Source organism: Anser brachyrhynchus (genome assembly GCF_964034855.1).
Source record: "Anser brachyrhynchus genome assembly, chromosome: 2".
Taxonomy (NCBI): domain Eukaryota; kingdom Metazoa; phylum Chordata; class Aves; order Anseriformes; family Anatidae; genus Anser; species Anser brachyrhynchus.
The window spans coordinates 48,401,735-48,423,297 of NC_137695.1; the positions used below are offsets into that span (position 1 = coordinate 48,401,735).

At 39.5% G+C, this 21,563-nt stretch overlaps 1 protein-coding gene across 5 annotated transcripts; it reads right to left on the reverse strand.

Moving 5' to 3' along the window:
• Window positions 1-1,285: 1,285 nt before the first annotated feature.
• On the reverse strand, window positions 1,286-17,031 carry ADNP2 (ADNP homeobox 2). Of its 5 annotated transcripts, none has more exons than XM_080579189.1 (5): window positions 16,650-17,031; window positions 11,074-11,225; window positions 9,876-9,995; window positions 6,173-6,262; window positions 1,286-4,701 (listed from the first exon to the last, which is right to left on the reverse strand). In XM_080579189.1, exons 3-5 carry the CDS (start codon window positions 9,981-9,983, stop codon window positions 1,690-1,692), a joined length of 3,210 nt encoding a protein of 1,069 aa, XP_080435315.1. In that variant the 5' UTR covers window positions 9,984-9,995; window positions 11,074-11,225; window positions 16,650-17,031; the 3' UTR covers window positions 1,286-1,689. The 5 variants fall into 5 exon arrangements, with proteins under 5 accessions (XP_080435315.1, XP_080435314.1, XP_080435317.1 ...); XM_080579188.1 differs by having other exon boundaries at window positions 11,074-14,497; XM_080579191.1 differs by lacking the exon at window positions 16,650-17,031 and adding an exon at window positions 14,310-16,576.
• Between the last annotated feature and the right edge of the window lie 4,532 nt (window positions 17,032-21,563).

Genomic DNA, 21,563 nt, shown 5'->3' on the forward strand with positions numbered 1-21,563 from the left:
ACGAAAATATCAAGATTGTATCAAAAATAGAATTTTTAATTGCTTATAGAACCTCAGGTAGGCTGCTACAAAATTATGTTAAAATGTCACATCCTTTTAGAAACAGCACAAAAACAATCCTGCATCTGCTTTAAAAAATATTGCATACGATAAACATATGCTTATTAATTTAAAAAAATAGAAAATAGTTTGGGGACATTACCTTTTCCTTATAACACTGGCACAAATTAACCGGTAGAACAGTTTCCTTTTTTTTTTTTTTTTTTGTCTTCTACGAAAGACAAGGGGGAGGAAGGAAAATAATAAAAATTATAGGTTATTACATGACTGGCTATTAATGAATTTTGGAAGCACTGTCTTACAAGCCAGCTGAAACCAAGCATATCCTGAAAAAAGGAACAAAACTAAAGACCTCAATGTAACCACCAATAATTCAATATACAATTTGTTATAACCAACTTTCCTGTAGTAGGGATATTAAATCATACTGAACAAGATAATCTATTGGAGTTTTATACCATTCTTATGCTCTCTGTAATAAAAATAATCACTATATATATATATAGCTCTGTTTCAGGAAATGGACAATTCAGAGTCTTAATGCCGCCTATTCAACCAGTTTGTGTTCGTATTATTCCTCACTTCAAGCACTTAAAGATATACTTAATTTGCTGGGGAAGAAGCACTGCTCAGTTACTACCTCATGCAACACCCATTTAAAATGAAAGTAAAAATCAGATTTTTCACCAAACTTCAGTGATACTTGGGTAGGGCTTCTAGAGATCGGTTACGTGCATGGAAGTCATATTCCACGCTATCAGAGCAATGTGACACAACCCAAAGCAGTTTTGCTTTTTGAAAAAGGAAAAACTAAATGCTGGTACCAAGCTTTGAACAGCATTTAAACAACCAGGTTTCAACACCAACAAAAAAAAGAGTAAACAGTTCTGGTTAGCAAGATCTATTTAACAGATAATAAACACAACCATTTCAAGTCAGTTAACTGTAACACTTCAGTAAGCACCCCCAGCCCCTCAAATCCCCACCACGTTAATACTAGTTGGGTATTATGAGTCACCAGACTTCACTGGCACAGGTGTTATTATGATTCAGAAAAGAGAATGCCAGGAACTTTATTGCTACCAGCACATTCAGAATTTGAAGGGACCAATGGATGTAAAGCCTATAAGCAGTTCTTCAGCAGATTAAAAAAAGAAGTTTAAAAATTACAAGGACTGAAAAATACAAATAATCAAATAGATGTATTTCATCTAGTTCACCTCAGTATTTTAAACATTATACATTTTATTGTTTAGAAAAGATGATGACATTGCAGAAAAATAAAATAAAATTTGTATTTAATAGCACAAAAAGTTTTACATGGTGGTATAAAAAGTCTAATGGGAGCCTGGAGGAGGAAAAAGGGAAACAGAACAAAAAAAAAGACTCCAAAAAAAGTAAAAAGCTAAAACAAATTCCAGAAGTGTAAATCTGAAGGTTTTAGCTGTTTCAAATACACAACTATGTGTGCCTTTCACAATAACAGTCACAACTGAATGAGACTTTCTGTCCTACTGCAACCCTTCAACAGGCCAGTCTGCAAGTTAAAACAAATATTTCAATATAATAAATTGCAAAATTGTTAAGTATACAATTATGGATTGCTTTTAGTTGTTATAAAAAGCTTGTTTACATATCTAACGCTTCATCTTTTATATTCAAACGGTGCTTAATGTTTTTTAGTTCAGACATACTGAAACCCAGCAGCACAGATGGTTTGTGATTATTTATTGCCTTTAAGCATGTATTCCTCCTTTTCCCAAAAAATGACGCAACATCGATTTTCCAAGCATACAGCAGCGAGGATAGCAATTCCAACTCTTTTTTTGAGGGATAGGGCCTCTCATGAAAGTAGTCTGTCAAAAACTGTTTCTGAGCATCATACGAATTGTGATCATATTGTTTAGGATCTACTGCTAGAATATGCAGATCCTCACTGGAAGGAATTTTCTTTATCTCAGTCCTATTAATCTTCTGTCGTTTGAAAGGCACTAGCCCTGAATACAATTCTTCTTCTGGAGATAGAGCTATGCCAGTACACAAGCTTAGAGGCTGCTGTTCCTTATTCCTTTGGTCTTCCGCAATGAAACAGGAATCAGATAGCTTTCTTTTAAGTATCACGGAATCATGCTTTTCACCATTCACAAACAGTAACTCTTTCTTCTCAGTACGTTCAAGCTGCATCTTCATGCTTGAGTTGCTGTCTTTGGGAGCACTTCTACAACGGAGCAAATGCACAGCAATAGCTGTTAGAGTCATATTTCCAGTGTACACGCCACAACAGTGGATGCACTTGAAAGCAGGAGACTTTAAAATTGTATGTACAGTTGGCATAATATGATGCCTTTCTTTCAAATGCATTTCATAGGTTCTTTGACTAACAAATGTTCCAAAACAAAAGGGACAGGTTAACACTTTTTTGCTGCACCTGTTGTTCACTTCTGCTGCCTGAGGTTTCACTTTGATGTAAACGGGGACTAGCGTCCTCGAATTTACTCCAGCAAGCACTGCCAAATGTACTTCTCTTTCACCGATGTCTTCTTTTGGTAACACTGTACTGAAATCAAAGTGAGGAAATACAAGGTCACCCTGAGCCTCATTACCTAACTGAAATCCTCTGTTGCTATAATCTGCATGTAACTGCTTTTTCCCGTTATGAGTAGTTTTATTGTGCTCCACAAGGCTTTTTAAGTCATGGAAAGTAACTGTGCAAAACAAGCAAGCTAAGCCATGCATCAAGAGATGTTTCATGAGCTCTTCTTCACAGAGAAAACACTTACAAGAAAAACACCGGACAGTCTTCTCTGTCATCCACCTTAGAAAGGGTGCACAAGCTGCAAGTTTGTCAGGTTGCTGCATATCCTCAATTTTTACTTCACTATGTTTGTGGGCCACTTCCATGTGTACCTCATACACATTTGATGGGAAGAGCTCATTGCAAACAGGGCAAGTCTTCCATTGCTTAGCCTGTCTGACAGCCTGACTTGTTTCAGGACCAGGTGGGGGAGCTTGTAATGATATATTCTGAGACGTTAAAAGCACAGGTGGAGAGGGTGCACTAGCTGGTGACTGAGATAACTGAGTTACTGCTCCAGACTGCATTAGTTGGATAGGCATTTGTGGTGGAGTAACTGTTGCTACTCCACCGCCAGGAGGTACGGGCAATGTCACTGAAACTGGGGCAAGCGTGTATGTGGGTATCCCATTAACCTGCTTCCCAGTTGGAATCAACTGCCGAAGTATAGAACCTGCAGTCAAAAAAGCTGCATTTTGGGAAACTGCAGGTCTAACTGGCTGATTTACAGGGATAACTGCTGGGGCAACAGGTTGATTAAGCTGAAGAAACCCAGGTCCAACAGGCTGTCTGACAGGAACAACTCCAGGTGCGACAGGCTGATTAAGCTGGAGAACCCCTGATGCAACCGTCTGAGCCATAGGAAGGACTCCAGGACCAGTGGGTCTATTCACATTCCCAACCGCATGGTTGACAGAGAGAACTCCTGGTGCAACCGGCTGATTCACAGGGAGCACTCCTGGCGCAACCAGCTGATTCGCAGGGCTGACAGGCTGAGTAACAGGTAACGTCGCAGCTGCAACTGGACTATTTATAGTACCAAGAGACTGATTAATAGGAAAGAGTCCAGGCCCGACATGTTGATTAAGAGGAAGAACTGCAGGGGCCACGGTTCTACTTAGGGTCCCAACAGAATGATGAAGAGGAACAGCTGCAGTCCTGACAGGCTGATTAAGAGGAAGCCTATGAGAAACAATTATAGGCTGAGAAGGTGACGGCTGAATATTAACACTATTCTGACCTACAGGAAGATGACTGGATACAAGAGTAACATGTGATGGGGTAACAATCGGAGCAGAAGTTGTATGTGGAACACTACCAGAGGCACTTGGAACAGTCAGAGATCTGACTGTGTTCTGAACTGGTTTTGACTGCACCACAGTCTGGTTTTGATTATTCTGCGGAAATGCAAGTTGGATGCAAGCTGGAGCTGTGATGGAACCTGCTGAGGCTGCAGGAGGCCCTGAAGATGGAGCAGGCGCAGCCACACTTTGAGGAGGCTTTGGAGCAATATGCATTTGTTTCACAAGTCCAGGTTTCTTAATATGTTCTGAAATCACAGACCGAAGTTTGTTCTCCAGGTCTCTGTGTGTTTCAGCTGTCAAGACATGATACATTAAAGAATCTTGGCTGTTTGCAGAAGCATTACATTTTTTACAGTAGTGCTCAACCAAATTCTCTTCACTTTCATCAGATCTCTGGCCAAAATATATACTTATTAAGTTTTGAAAGTGGTTCATCAGAACATGTTTCTTCATATTATAATACAATGTGTCTGTAAAATTACATTTTAGACACGTGAAGTTTATGATATCACTCCTGAATTGTTTCATGCCATCCAAAATGCTGACTGTATAGTTCTGTATTCTCTTATTAGATGAATGAAACATCCGGATATGTTTTCCCACTATTTTTGGCTCAGAAGCAAATGCACATTTTGGGCAAGGAACCACAAGCTCTTGGTCCATTTCATCCTCATGGCAACGGTGCAAGTGATTCTTGAATGAAGTAAGCAATTTTGACGAGAACTTGCATAAACTACAGCAGTACGGCTTTGTTCTGTATCTCTGCAAACAAACAACAAACAAACAAAATCCACTTAGAAACCGCCATTTCCTAAATCCCTGTTATCTGTTTTAAAGTAAGTCTGCTCTATCACCTGTCAAAAATGCTTTCACTGTATGTATAGCATGTATCTTCTCAGTTTCACGGAGATCTGTTTTTGTTGAAAAGCAGACTTAAAGATGGCATACTTAAAGGGAGAAAAATTTGTGCCCACCTTCTTCCCTTGTAATTTATTACGCCTTGAGTGGATTCATTTCTACTCCAGGTCATACAAACTAATTATGAAGCCATTTTTAAGAACACAGATTTGACAACTTTTTCTCCCTTATTGCAGCAACTTTGGAATAGGACACCTTGAAGGACCATCTTCTTTTCTCCCAAATCTAGGCAGCATGAAACCAAATAAGTGAATGACACAGATCAAAGAACCAAGGTTGTCTGAAGAGAAAGACAAGCTTAGCATTCAAAAGACATAGCTTGGCAAATCGGATCAACATCTGGTCCCAAACCTGTGAATCCAAGTTCAGAAAAGGAGAACTAAGAACTAGAAGACAAAGCAGACAAAGGTCATGGGAGAGGGGGAAGTCACTTCCTACTAAATGAGCTTGGCAAAGTCTGATTGATTTGGTAAGCCTGGATGTTGAAGGCTTTGTTATTAAAGGCAACTACTGTACTTGATAGCCTTAGTTCTCATTTTAAACATAGTAAATGCAGATAAAAAATCCTGGCAAACCACCGCCATACAATTCTAAACCATTACCTTTTTACTAGGATGAAAAGAGGAGACCTACTACTGTTTACAAGTTGTAAAGGCCTTCCTCATGGAAAAAGGAGTCTCAAGACTCTTCAGCAAGACTCAGAAAAGACTATCTTTTCTCTGGATATGCTCCTATGCTTTATACAGGATTTTGATGATTTTATACTCCAATGGGTTTCTAAGATACTTCGTTTTATCCATCTCAACCCTGCCTTTCTTCGAGATTCTAGCTTCACACAAGATTCTATATAAAAAGTAAAAGCTGTTTCACATACGTAAATCTAACTGGAATGTGTTTTCCACTACAACCCTATCCCAAGCTGCTAATGAGAATTTCAGCTTAATCCACTTCTACCTATGTAATCCCATTTTCATCCTTCCGAAGGAAAAAGAAGCATGTTGTGTACAAAACCACGTTAAGACTACATATCAGATGAGGCTAAAAAGGCAGAATGTTAGCATGATACATGAAATATTAATGTTCAGGGTTGTATCCTTCAAGACGCCAAACAGCAAACAGAATAGTCTTTATAACCTGATGAATTACAGAAAAGAACATAGACAATGAAAGATTATTACCCAACAGTATTTAGAAAACAAAGCTATTTATTTTTACCCATAAACATGTATTTTAGCTTTAGAAGGACTTCTGAAATTAGTAAGATACAGCAATTCCACATGTACATCTATTCAGAATTTCTAATACAAAAACATACCTTCCTTTTGCCCACAGACTCCCAAGGAGAGACATCACTCCATGAAGTGTTGCAAAAGTATTTTTCACCTGGGTCAAAACTTTTAAGATTCTAAAGAAAAAAAAAAATAATCTGGTAGGTCTGTTCTCAACACAGAAACAGTCTCAATACAAAGCAAGTAAACAGGATGAATGCAAAGTTCATACAGTATTCAGATACAGGTTTCAAAACTCAGTCCAGAGTTACTTCTCTAACTCAACTTTGATTTATTTTACCTCAATTACTAGCTCAAATGACTGCCTCCTGTGATAGTGGGAATTCTGAGAACTTCATGGTTACTTAAAATAATATGGGAGCAAAAATATTTATACTTTAATTCCCTTGCTTCTAGCCAAGTTCACAGTGAACAATGAAAGACCTTTTCTCCCTCTACCTTCTCCTTCTAAAACTGTAGTATTTCAGCATTTACTTCCATTTATTAACTTATCACTATGGTTTACTTTGCAACAGGTTTTAGTATTAAGTTTCCATAGCGTTACTATACTTTTAACTTGCAAAGACAAAGACATTCCCAGAACCTTTTCCCAAGGACTAGCAGTATTTCTCCTAAATCTGTAAGAGTGGCATTATTATTATATCTGGAACAACCATATCAGAGTAAACAACTTTCCTTACAGCATTCTTCTATGCAATTATATTAGAACAATAAGTTCCCCAACCTTAAGTCAAATACTACTATAAAGTTCCTCTCCAATTTTCTGAGGCCCACATACCTCCAAGTACAAACTTCATGAAAAAAAATAAAAATAAAAAAACAGATTCCTGTTTACTAGGCATTTCTAAAGATCCTTGGCCAACTCCAACAATACACTAGGGTGTCTTAGGTGAAACAAAAGTTTTCATTTATGCACCAAAACCACTGGAACAGCAGAAGCAGGTAATTAAGACTAGCTAAGATTAGCTCACCTACAAGAGACGTGGAATTTATGCATCCCCATAGTTTGTGGTCAAAAACATGATACAATACTTACAAGCAACGCAGAATATAAGTAGCAACAAAAAAAATCCTGTAGCAGTCAATGCTACTTAATGCAGGCTTTGTTTGCACTAGGTTCCTGCCTGCATGGTGCTAATGTAAGCATCACTATCTGTGCGACAGAAAGGCATGCTAGTGATAATTTGATTTAAATGAACTTTTTCCAGGATTTAGAGAAGTGTAATCAAGTCTGCAATAAGCTTTCTAGCTTTTTCAACCTGCAAGTTGCCCCAAAGAGAATCCTGAAAAGCTCAAAACAATGAACCAACTTTTTGCGTTCTAATTAAGGTATTGGTACTACCCAAGTTTACTTCTTAAGCCAAACACTCCTGAAAGCTCATGAACTTAGAGAGAACCCTTACCCTGAGCAAGAGAAGTTAAGTTCCACACCCTTATAGCATACAGTGATTTTAAGTCTTGATAGAGAAAAAGACTCAAGATTTACTAACAATTGTTTAGTTGAACACACCAGAGTGAGCTTCCTGAAGTTTATGTGGCCTACCTGAAATGTTTTGCTTCTTGTTTGAGTACCCTCCACCAAGAGAGGCTCCTAGACTTGAACACCAGATTCCTACAACCCAGGCGTGTGCTAGTAGGTCTAGATCATTTTGCTGAAATGTCTATTTTGTACAGAGAAATATTCACTGATAAAGAACCATTCTTATCACTACAACTGGTAAGTGATGCAAATGGCTTATTTTGAATTCTTGCTTGATGTCTCAGAAACAACCAGAAAGGGAAGGAACCAGAAGGGGAGGAAAACAGGGAGGAAAACTGAAGAAGTGAGAGGTAACAACAGGAGAATAAAACCCTCCGAGAACCTGAAAAACTCTGACATTAGAGTAATCATACTTAATAGTGTTACTTTGAGAAACGAATGTAATTTAGCACAAAAGGTTGTTATCTCCCTAGCAGAGAGCAATTAAGAACTTTGAGCCTAACACCTAATCCTGCTGGTCTGAGCTACAAAGAGATAGTGAGCTGTACATTAAGTTCCTTCACTTTCCTCAAGCTACTGCGTACTGTCATGCCTTATTAGAATGTTTTAAAACCAATCTTAAGCCCAGATAAGAAGTCAAGTCTGCATCATATCACTTCATACCGTTTTCTCAATTGTCCTGCCTCCTCAAAAGCACGATGTCCAGAAATCCACCTTAATATTTGAAGAAAAAAACAAAAAACCTTAAGCTACTTCTCTCCTACTAAAATATCAGACACCCTCTTCTACTAAAACGACAGTCTGTCATCATACAAGCCAAGTACAAATCAATCCTAAAAACAATCCTTGTTGCTGGTTAAGTCATGGACAGCCCCAGATTGTCTGGAAAAACAAAAGTTAAGTTATAAGCTTGGTTGAGAGAGAATTATTTGCAAAATATACTAAAATGCTATTTTGGGGGCCTGCATTTCACATCATTTCCAGAATCAAAATGGTCACTGGGTTCCCTGCCACCATTTTTTTATTTTTTTTTTTTAAGTTAAAACAGAAATACGTATTCCTTATTCACCATTAAACCTCAAAGAGCCTTCAAAAACTTAAGATTGTAATCAATTCCACAACAAAAAAACTAACATAATCAAAACATGTTTACTTCAAAGGATCAAAATAGAACAGCTTCTGAATGTTAATTTCCAAACAATATATAACACAATGAAAACAGTGCACAACAATTACTAGACAAATACACTTTCTGAGCTCTTACGTTTATTTAGAGCTAACGTTGTTCAACCACAATAACCAAGAATGTTCCAGAATTAGATATGCATGTAGATCTTAGGTAAATGATTTGAAAAAATGCTTATGCATTTTCATTTAAAAAAACATACCACAAAAGACACAACAGCACCCCTACACAGAGTTAAATTATTTTAGTCCCATCACAGAGAATTAATCCAAACTCTTGCCTACAGTCAATGTGAAGTTATGAACATATCAAACAGCCAAAAAAGGCCACTTATCAGCTGTTTGAAATACACTACTGTTTAGTAACTGAGTTGCATTACTAATACTTGCACTTTTTCTGGTACTAGGCTTGCCAATCTGATGGCATAAATTCTTCATACAGGGGAAGGTACTGTGCAAGAAGTAAGTGGTGACAATGGCACTAAATTCACTTTGATCACCTCAGTACACTTACGTACACTTTTGGAGATATAGAACTGAACTACAACTCAATAAGCCAAGTTTGGTATTTCTCCCTGAAAACAAGTTTTAGAGGCCTGCAGCAAGATTACTTGGATCCAACTGCTTGTTGGTTTTAAAAATTCCAGTAATTTGTATATTCTTCAGAGATTTGATTCAAGTCTTCATCTGCTTGTGATTTTAAAAGAATCATAAAAAAGTCACTTGTGTATTACACAGAAACATTTCACTTGTCGTGTTTTTCTTCAAGTTGTACTGTTTCCTTTTGTTGCACTATTACTAGTAGAGAATACGCAGTACCATGTATAACATATCTTGTTGAGAAATGGAGCGTCTTTCAACCTGATGTACTAAAAAACTAAGTTCCACACCTAGCAAGTAAGTACTCATACTTAAGTAATCCTTCAAGTCAATATGCAATTTTCTTTTCTTTACCCCATCATAAAGATCTAGGGCAGAGAAACATGATATATACACTAAACACTGAAACATTTTTCAAGTTTTTTTTTCTTCAAGATTATTTTACATTATTTCAAATGCTTTACCTTCAACAACTCCCTGCAGCTGTCAAGCCCAAGATCCACAAGAACGCCCTTCACCTTTTTTCGAGCCTTCCTGATATTATCAAGATTTTGCACAGGAATTTGAAACATTTTGCACTTTTCCTGAAAAAGAAATATTTAAAAAGTAATATTTGAAGTCATATTTGAACACAGGCACTTGCATTTAACAATATTATGTTTTAACAATAAAAGTATTAACATTTAACAATAAAAGTATTAAAACATTAAAATCTCAAAAATATATTCCTCAAAATGTAAGAGCAAAAGCTTTAAAACAAAGAAGTGGTCTCATTAATAGTAGCCAGTAGATCAATTCCTTCTTCAGGGTAGGAAGTGAAGGTGTAGTAGGATGGAATCCCTTGGTTTCTTCTCTGCTATCTAAACAAAATTTCAAGTTCCTTCTTTCAAATCTCTTCATGTCTACATGCAAGCTATAATGCTTTTTTTTTTTTCCCTGGAGAACGTGAACATAAGAATTTTACTAAGCTGTCTTCAAAAAAAAAAATTGCCATCAGTTCTTTTAGGAAAGAAGAATATCAACACTTTTTCACCTTGAATGTTACAGTGCCTAGATGAGATACTCTGATAATCTGGTATGTTGACACATGCATATATGTCTTAAATACGACTGCTAGCAGAACCTCGAATTTCCTTTTTTCTCCTCTTCCTAAAGAGATCTGCTGCTTTATGGGCTCTGACATAAAACAGGCTATTCCAAGATTAACATAGTAGCAAAAAAAAGTCATTAAAAACTACAACTGTATGGCACTGATGGCTAAATATGCTAAAGCAGAGCAAATTTTTGAAATGCATATATGCTTTTAGTGCCCTCCTCTGAAGTGTACACAGCTTTATTGCCTTGCCCTTCTCCAGAATTTGGATTTACACCCTATCCCAATCCCTCCAGAAAGGTGGGATAGCTGGAGGTCAATAAATAGAGGAGGAAGATGACTGCAGTCAGATTGCAGAAAGATAATTTAATCTGCTGGTGGTCACCTATTTGAAGGGTTGTTGCCAAATGTGTTTGTCCATCTGTCTAAAACATACCACCAGCAATGGCCTAGTACTTCCCCAACAGCTGGGCTATGGGGGCATCATTTGTATGAAAATCTTAATTTGTGGACAAAACATACAATTGAAATGGTTTAATCTGAAAAAAAAAAAAAGTCAAAGAACTCACATGCTATTCTCCTCTTCTTCTCCCCCCAAAGGAAAGGTATGTAGAGAGAAATGGAGATGGAGACCCATTTGACAGATGCTAGTCTTGTTTTCTAATCTTCATTAGCAAGAAGTCTGGAAGACATTTTGATACCACCATGGGTGTGGGTGAACCTATACGGAATGGAATAAATTACAGTGACTAGTCTGACATTCTACTATCAAAATCCAAGCAGTAAAATGAAGATTTGAAATCCTCTTTTTAAACTAAAGTCAACTGGGTACTTGTATTCTCTGGTTAAAGCTTTATTATCAGTCACTCTATGATAGCAGGTTATGTGCACAAACCCCATGGTCCATTGCAGATAATGACAGAGCTGACAGGATGCTCAGATCAGCAAGAGGGAGATGGGGTTCAATACATTAGATTCCACTGGAAACAGTTCCTTCATCTCAGTCCTTTATTTTACACACTGACACTACTGAAGAAGTAGACATCTCTTGAGCCAAGTCTATCTCACAAAACAGAAATATTAGTATATAAAGGTTATATAGTACATCACATCCACACATCTTAATTTTCTTAACCAGCAAACTTTCTGAAAAGTGACTTCCAGCCATTAATCCAGGAGAAAGATAAGTAAAAACAATAGCAAAAGAGAATCTTGAATACAGGTGAATTATTTTCCAGTTTTCAAGTAGTTGGTCTTCAGTCCAAACAGATGTGTTTCTGTACCATGTACAAGGTTATTCAGCTGGTCTTTAAACAAGCTGCTTGTGAGTAAGATTTTAAGTTATTCACCTAGTGTACTCGTATCCATTACATACATCGATGTCCTACCATAAAGGTCATGAAATTTCAACTTTAAGTTAACCCTTCAAGCTCTCAGTTAATACCTAGATTACTATACAGTTTATTACCCATACTCATTTTCTATGGATTTATTTCTCTTATTTTGGACATTCTTCAAGCCTTAGCTTCTACACTGTTTCCATCTGTAACTTCGTCAACCTTTTGTCAGTATGCACCCCATTCTTAACCAGCAAATTGAACATAAAAGCACTACAGTAAAATTAAACCTGAGCTACTCTAGCGAAAGAGTCTTGATCCATTTCCTGTGTTGTTGAAGGTAAATTTATTTTAAATTGTACCCAACCATTGTTACGAAAAACTACTAGTCCACTAAGTTTTCAGAGACAGCACATTTTATAAAGGAAACAAGAGCATGATAAAATAATCATTACAGCAGCTTGTGTCCCAATCCAAACTCAGTTAACATCAACAGTTCTGAACAGGTCATTCAACCATTTCCTGGGCATTTTATCTATTGATCTATTCCTGCATCTAGTGTTCAAGTAGATAACACAACCGTAACAATACACTTCATTGGAGTTTTACATAACACTAAAGGTTCCCTTCCCTTTCTACAACATCTACAACATTTTGGGCCCCTCACTACAAGAAGGACATGGAGGTGCTCAAGAGTGTCCAGAGAAGGGCAACGAAGCTGGTGAAGGGTCTGGAGAACAAGTCTTATGAGGAGCGGCTGAGGGAGCTGGGATTGTTCAGCCTGGAGAAGAGGAAGCTCAGGGGTGACCTTATCACACTCTAGAGGTACCTTAAAGGAGGCTGTAGTGAGGTAGGGGTTGGTCTATTCTCCCACGTGCCTGGTGTCAGGACGAGGGGGAATGGGCTGAAGTTGCACCAGGGGAGGTTTAGGTTGGATATTAGGAAAAACTTCTTTACTCAAAGGCTTGTTAGGCATTGGAATGGGCCCAGGGAACCCAGGGAAGTTGAGTCACCATCCCTGAAGGTCTCTGAAAGACATTTAGATGTAGAGCTTAGCGAAACTGTTTAGCAGAGGACTTGTTAGTGTTAGGTCAGAGGTTGGCCTAGGTGATCTTGGAGGTCTCTTCCAACCTAGATGATTCTGTGATCACATGTTATAATGTACAGTTACATTCAGCTTTTCAACAAAGACCACTACCGCAGCTCTACCCCTTTCAGTAATAACAAGTATTTCAACACAAAACAACAAGGTAACAGACAGGACAGTGTCATCCTAGCAAAAGGTAAATACTACCTGTTCACCAAGTAACTATGTTTGAGTATAACTTCTCTGCATTAGAAAAAGAAGTAAAAATATCAACATTTCACCTCTTGAAAGTGAGAACTCACAACATGAAAGTTCCTGCTTGCCTTCCTTTTAGACATTTTTTAAAACAATTCTCATTCACCCAGGAGGTGACCCAGCCCGGCCTGCTACACAAAGCAGGCACAACAACAAATCGCAACCATGGTACTCAGCGTCTTGTCCATTCAGGTCTTGAAAACCTCCACGGAGGAATTTCCCAGACGCTCTGTGAAACCTGTTCCACTGATGGACTGTCCTCACAATATTTTTTTTTTCCTTATATCAATCAGCACCATTTTAATTTGTGCCCCTAAGGAAACTAGGTATCTGCAATCCAATTAGATATGAGGCTGATATGGAGCTGGACCAAAGACATACAAGCAGGCTGTCCTCGCGCATGCAAGATGTTTCCAGAAAATTCATGCAAACGGGCAGCTAGATAGAAACCCTATTAGAAAAACCCAGAGAAGAAAAGGCCGCAGTGTGGCCCTTTTTAGACATCAGATAATCTACACAGAAGCTAAATCTGCAGACATGTTCTTAGGAAGCCAACATTCACTAGCCATTGCTCATAGAACTGTTTACAATAGAAAAATTATGAAATGTTTACAGAATTTCATCCTTTCATATTATCTGCTTTGGAAATTCACTCATTTTTAGTTTTTACACCTTCTCAACTAGGAAACTGCTTAATGAGTAACTCTGGAAGGAGAGTTGTAAAGATTGGTTTTATGAAGACAGCTTTGAGGTATTTCAGTCAGAAGCATTTTAAAAGGTTTCTTTGTTAGGTTATATTTCCATGATACCCAGAGTTGACAAATACTAAGGAATTTTTTATTCTCATTTTAATAAACTCATTTGAAGTTGGTAAGTCAATTTTAGTTGAGAAAACAATAAAACCAATTCCATTCCTGAAAATGAAATGAGAGCAAGCAATCTACTAATTCTCAAAATCTAAACAAAAACTCTGAATGACAAAAACAGCAGAGAGGAGGGTACGCACACTACGAAACTGCCTCATGGAATCCAAGGTCAGCTTGGTCATGCCAAATTATACTTTCATCAATTTTGTTTCAGTCAAGGACCATTCTGAAAGGCATACAAGCCCTCAAAGAAGTCATGCCTGGATATCCGCTCAACCGTGTGTTATACGGATGGCTCCATTCCCTGGACTCTTATCCATGCTTGTGACATACCCCTAACCAAATTTAATAGTACATTTGTACCAAAGCCTTTGAAGGGAGAGAAGAAATATATATAGTTTTCTATCAACATCTGTAGGTGTCTTAAGAGCTTTGAAAGATTTGACTCCTGAAAATAGAAAAACAGTCAACTGATTAGAATCGGTATTTTTTTTCTTTACTATTTCATTTGTTGTAAATTAGTATTAAATTGACTACAGGGAAAAAACACAGATTAATAAAACAGAGTAATTCTCAAACAAGGTAATGCACTGTATCTTCTCAAATTTCAATTTTTAATCCAAGCACAACTTGATAAAAATCTCAGGTGAAACATTTTTTTTTTCCTGCAACTAAATCAGAAACTTTTAGGGGTCTGGAAGTATACATCTCTTCTAATGACAGTAACGTTGCTCTTTTCTTAGCTATAAGTCACATACCACTTAAAATAGTCCTCTAATCCAACAAAAAGATGGCCATCAATTCAGTATTTGCTAACAAAGTAAAAAGCACTGAGATATGTGATTATATAGATAACAATATCAGCCTGCATCTTATCTGCAAAGTCAAGCCAAAACAAATTTGGATCACTAACTTTAGCTACTTTGGCTTAAATAAATACTGCAATTACTATGAGAAAGGGACTACATCCCTCAAGAGCAAGGATCCTTCCTAGAGCGCTGTAGTATCACACAGAGCTTGACTCCTTTCCAAAGTCAGCAATTCAGCATTAGCCAAAGATCAAAAACAGCAGGACACAAACTTCTTCTGGAGGCCTGGAGCATCTATTTCTAGATTACTCAACTCCAGCAGGGCTCATTAGCCCCATGCATGTTAGGAGAAGAGTCACACGCAAAGCCCAGCTACTCCAGGAAGAAGCTCAACTGTGTTTGTACTTCAATCATAGGTATGGCATGACTCAAAGACATCTCACACAGATGCATATACAGATTCCATAGCATCGATAACCCACAACCTGAGTAATTCAGCAAGGGGACAGAACTGAAAATTATTTAAGACTGCGCTATAGGTTTCAATTGAAAGATTAAATCATTCAAACACAAACCAGTTCTACCAGTGTTCAGCAAGACTAACCCCAATCAAGGGATTTCCAGTGCTAAAACATAAGACATTAGAACTGTTTTTATATCCTTTTTCGTTGTTTCTGAATATTTCCTATAGTTTTTATCCCATTAACACTCCTTAGCTTTTCATTCGTAATTTCGCACGCATACTAGTCATGTGGACACTACAGCTTTCTGGAAAGAAAACTATTTCAAATATCCATTTTGTCTAGAAGTAATTAAAAGTTATCATCCACAGACTTTGAGACACTTCAAATCAGTTCCTTAGGTACTCCATCACTCAGCGTAGACAGAAACTGGAACAAAATGTGGCTGTAAGAAGCTGTTTAGGAAACACTAATCATAAGGCATTAAAACTCTGTGCTAAAAAACCTCATTACGCTAATTTCTAGTTCTCGATCACAGGCAAACCCAGAAGTCCCTCTTTCAGCCATGTGCAATGCAAACGCAGGAAAGGGAGATTATTCTGATACAATCTTTTGAGACAGAAGGCTGTCTGCAAGAAGAAACAGGTGGACATCACTAATTTAGTGAACTATGGCTGCAGTCTCCCCAAGGGACAGAGGCATCCAGCAGCCACACCAGGAAGCCAAGCACCCTGGAGTCGTGCCTTGCCTACCTCCTGCTTTAGTCTTCTGCAGCTAGCTACATCCCTAGAAGCATGTCAATTGATGATTTACACCACGCCAGCATGCTGGCATTCTTTTGAAAGCATCTTCCTGGAGGACTGGATGGGCTTTGGGGTGCTGGTAGCCAACAGGAGCCAACCTTGGGCCTGATGGAAAGGGTGGCTGCCAAAGGGCCACAGCCCCTCTGACAGCTCCTGCCCGGGCCACATGGGATGGCTGGAGAGGCTTTGGCACAACATCCTCCGGTACCTCGAGGTGCTTCGCCGGGATGTACGACTTGGGAACTTCACAGCAGCGCCCCGGCTCACCGACATCAGCGCCGACCTTCTCGCTGCCCGGCACAGCCCCAGGGCAGCCGGTCCCCTGCCGTGCTCCCTCATCCCCACACCCTTTGTGAAGCGAGCCGAGAAGCGAGCCAGGCAGCCCCGTTTCACCCGGCATCCCCATCCAGCCGCCAGCGGGCCGGGATGCCGGCACGCCCCCGCCGCCAGCGCCGCCCCCAGCTCCCCGCGCCCCCCTCGGGGCGGGCCGCCCGCGGGCTGCTCGGGCTGAGCCGCGCTGCACCTACCCGGCCGGGAAGCAGGGGGCGCCCACCGCCGCTCTGCCGCCTCGCCGCCGACGCCGCTGCTGCTGCTGCTGCTCCCGCCGCCTTCGCCGCCTGCCGGGTCGAGGGCCCGCTCCGCAGCCTCCGCCTCCCGCTCGGCGCAGCGCCGGCCCCGCCGCCGCCGCCTCCGCCGCCGCGCCCCCGCCGCGCTGCGCCCGCCGCCCCGCCCCGCCCCGCGGCTCCTCCTCCTCCTCCTCCTGGTCCTCCGCCGCCTGCTGCCCGCCGCGCTCGCCCCGCGCCCCACGAGGCCGGCGGCCGCACTAGCACGGCCCGAGCCCGGCCCCGCGCACAGCCCGGGCCCCGCGCCTGGCCCCCGGCCTCCGCCCGCTCCTCATCCGCGGCCAGAAAGAGAAAATGGCGCTCGATTTACCGCAGGAAGTGACGTCGCGGGTCATTTGCATGCCAGGCAGGCGGCCAATGGGGAGAGGGCTTGGGCAAGGCCCCCATTGGCTCCCCCGAGGAAGTGGGCGGGGCCTCAGGTGGGAGGGTGGGCGCCGCGCCCCGGGGGCGCACCTGAGCCCTTGCACCTGCCCCTCCTGGCCGTGCCCCCCGAGGGGCACCACTGGCAGGTCTCGCGAGATCTCGGGCCGTGACGTCATCCTGGGAGGGGCGGGGCCAAGCAGCATTGATGGAGCTCACCTCCATGGGTGGACATCCAAGGGTTCACCTCCATGGGCTGGTCCCTTGGGTCGTGTCCATGGGCTGTCCTCTGTGGCATGACCACATCAACCAGCCCTACCGCAACCAAACCCGCCAGACACACCGCTGGCGTGGGTGCCTCTCAACTGTTGGGGCACCTGGTGTGGCTTCGTGGCTGGTAGAGCTGGGATGCAGGTCATGGCAAGAGTTGTGTTGCAGTAGGAGTGTGTGGCGCCATGCTGGATCCCATTCTGGGCACGCCACAAGACGCTTCCCACCACCTCTGCCGCCTTCATGGGGTGCCTTCCAGTGTCACTTCTCTCTGCAAGGTTGTTCTGGCTTCACTCAGCCTCTCTTGGGCGCATCTCCAAAATGTTCTCAAACTAAAGACTTTGCTGTGAATGAAATGGTCATCCCATGGAAGTGAAAGAAAATTTTGCCATTTGCCTAGCCATAAATTTCACCGTATGTGTAAATATAGATCATATGCAGGTCAATGTGTTGGCCACTTCCCATCAAAGGCTGTGAAGGCCATAGCAGTAGACTGACTGGAATCATCCCAAAAAACAATACTAATAAAATTTTCACCTTGACGGGCAATTATCCAGCTTGTTGGTTTTGTTTTTTTTTACCGTAATGAACACAAAAAAAATCATCTTTGTATTCAACGTTCCAATAATTATATTGAAACGTTACTTGTAGAATGTTTTGTACGATACCTTTCCTATATTAAAAACTGATAAAATACAAATTCATTAGTGAAGTATTTTCAGCACAATTGTATAGTCAATAATGGTGTAGGCAAGTCAAGACTCAGAAAATTTAATGCCAAAAAAATGGCAGCCATTTATGAAAGATATATTATTCATAGTAGATACACAGCCACAATATTATAAAAAGTTATTAGTGCCAGGAGTTACAATTTGACACAGTAAATTACTACATAAATTTTTTTATAAATTTGTTAGCTTCTTTTTAATATGTTGCTAATAATTCATAAATAATGAAATATGGCATGGCCAAAATGGAAACACCCAGTGGCTCCCATATAATCAACAACATTAAATTTCTGTTGCAACAAAGCATCACCAAATAATTACGGAGTGTTTTAAACAGCGGATGTGTTAAGAAGATTAACTCAAATAGAGAAAAAGGTCGTGAAAGGGGCCTTCCACCGCCGAACTGCAAAACGGGAACCTCTTAACTTTTGCAGAATCACTGAATGGTTGAGGTTGGAAGGGACCTCTGGAGGTTATCTGGTCCAACTCCACTGCTCAAGAAGCGCCGTCTAAATTCGGTTGCCGAGGACCATCTCCAGACAACTTTGGAAATCAGCCCGTTTTCTAGCACTGTAGTAAAAATGGGAGGTACTTTATAAAATGCATAAATAAATCTACCTACATGGTAATTTAAGTTGTAAATCTGTTATGTACTTATCTCCAGCTGTCAAATCCTGCAGTGTGCTCAATAAATTCAGCTCCTATTTGAATTAATTTGAGTTATTGCTCATTTACTTGGAACGGGAGGTTACATTTTCACATTGCAGGACCAGCACTTAATTATACACATTGAAAGTAGGTCTAATAGCTTCCAGCATGTGCTTAAGTCTTTCTAAAGTGAAACTGGTGGGTAGACTTCAAATTCCTCCAGTTACAGAAGACAAACAGGATAGCAACATGCAGAATTAAAATACGAGGATGACATAGAAGAATAAAAATGGATAGGGATAAAACGGAGGAGCCATGTATTTTTCCCACAAATCAACAACAATGTGAAAATATAAAAAATATTTGTATAAAAAAATAAAAATAAGTGGTTCTGAGGACAACGGTAGATTTAAAAGAGAAGTCAAAAACACACAATGTAGAGAAGAGAAAAAAGTAAAAAGATGAGTTATTTCCTCTTAGATAAAAGTAATAGCTTTGAGCAACTAAATACAATGGGATTAGACGTTGAAATGTATTTCAAGACAAATAGTTCTCCAAGGCATTTTCTATGGACATAAGAAATTGGTGGATTGTATTTTATTTACAAGTAACTTTGCTCTCATAACAGACTTAAGTATTTGTTCAGCTAATTGCACCCTTTTAGTAGCATTTTAATTAACATTTAACAGTAACATGTCAAGTAACATTTTAGCTTATCCTATGTGACAGTTCAGGTCTGGAGGAAGGGACAACAGCAAGCAAGCACTTTGGCAGTTTGCAGTGACTTCTGAGCACTTTAGTCCTGTCTTCTTCTTGAAGGCAAGATCCACAACTTCAGCTCTTTCACATTAGTTCTACTCAAACAGAACAACGGGAGCAAAGAGCACCTACCTGAAGAAGTACAGCCAACAGCTGTGTTGGCAGAAGGGAATCATCAGTATCTATATTAAAGACAGAAGAATTAAGTTCTATAGCTGTCTTCTAGGTCCTGGAGTATGATCCCAAACTGGAACTGACCTAGATGGTTCAGGAAGAGCTTCCAAAGGGTCCATGCACCGTTCTCCCACTGTCATCCCCGCATTGCTCCCTTCATTCTCTAGTCCATACTTCCTAAGCAACAATACCCTACAGTCACAACTCCTGGATTGCTCAATTCAAACACAACTATGTATTAAGGGCTGAAGTGCAGTTTTTCACTGAAATCCAGTGAAAATAGCAGAATATCTACTGTGCTCAGGGTTTGGTGACGCTGATAGAGCCTATTTCCTTAAAATGACCCAAGATTCCACTGAAGTCTAGAAAGACTATTACTGAATGCAGTAGACAAAGAAGCAAGTTCTTATTAAGAATGAAAGAGCAATAGCTCTGGGAAAATAAAATGAAGTCAAGAAGCAAAACACAAAGAAACGGTAAAGCAAAATGGAACACAAACAAGTTATGCAAAAAGTAACCATATTCAAAAAATCTGGTTGCTTTCACAGCTTAATTCACACTACCAAGTGAGTGCTGGAGAAGTGAAAAGGATGACAGAGTTGAAAAAATTGACTACCATTGTATAAACAAACAACAACAACAACAACAATGGTAGAGAAGCTCCTTCTCAGGAAGCTATTGTGTCATTTACTGTAACAAATCCCAACTCTTTGAGTTTCCACTCTTCACTGCAAGCAGCTGTCATAGCTAGAGGGCATGTGACTTTTCTGAGAATTCTTTAAAACTCAAACTCTAATTTGGAAATTGCACAATGGATTTTCATTTCTGTGCTGAAGTTAGATACATTAGTAACAAAAGAAGAGGCATGTGCCAACCTCTAACCTCAGTCCTCATTAGGTAATTTTAACAAAACATCATAGGCATATGTCAAAGTACAATATCTAGGTAAGGTTAACTTGTGCTTGATATTTATCCCTAAAAGAATTGTATTAGTTTGGATACTTAATGAAATTACCTCTCCTCAGTTTCTATACAAATATTTTTCTATATGACCATACTGTAAAGGTTTCCAGAAGAAAAAAAAATATATATATTGCAATATTAATTATCAGCTAAAGTAAAATCATCTTATTTATTAAAGTAAACAATAATTATCAATGTGGTTTTATCTACAAATATAGATTTAAAATTACTCCTAGTAATTTTAAATTGTGTTAGCACACACAATTCTGATATTTAATTCTTCACATATTCACTATTATTCAAAGAGGAAATAGAATTAAAAAAAAAAAAAACAGTTATAGCAATGTATTATATCTTTCCAGTCACTGCCTTTTTAACCAGCCATCCCGTTTCCTTCAAGTTTGGTCCAAATTTTGCAATGTAATCCTGAAAGTACATGGAATTGTTTCTACCAACATCAAAGGGATCAAAACTAAATACCACTTTCTTTAGGAGAACATATTCAGTTCATAATGTGTGATACTAATAAGGCTAATAAATCCTATTAGAATTTTAACATTTCTACTCTCCTTTGAACTTACTAAACTGGAGAATATAATATAAAGAATGAACCAGTATTGTTTTCTCCTTGTTTAAGTTTTATCAGCAAGTAAGTTTTCAATAGTGCTTAATATTATCCCACATGCACATGTCACATGTAATTTGTGTGATAAATGTTTATATATGCAGATTCTTACTAACCTACTCAGCTTTTCTTCTATGTTCCACTAAAGAGTGTTTCCATCAAACAGTTATTAGAGAGACAGCTATAAGCCAGTATATCCAAGCTTCTATTTAAAGTGTGTACACATACCCTATGCAAAGATTTCAAGTATTTTTCTTTGTTCAGAAATAATATTTAGTAAATTCTTAGAAC

Excerpts from the sequence above, each read along its gene's own strand:
- ADNP2 (XM_080579189.1), bottom strand. The coding sequence starts at position 9,983 with ATGTTTCAAATTCCTGTGCAAAATCTTGATAATATCAGGAAGGCTCGA. Across the intron at positions 6,263-9,875 it reads GCTGCAGGGAGTTGTTGAAG|AATCTTAAAAGTTTTGACCC; the intron begins GTAAAGCATTTG and ends TTTTTTCTTTAG. Across the intron at positions 4,702-6,172 it reads AGTCTGTGGGCAAAAGGAAG|AGATACAGAACAAAGCCGTA; the intron begins GTATGTTTTTGT and ends GTTTGTTTGCAG.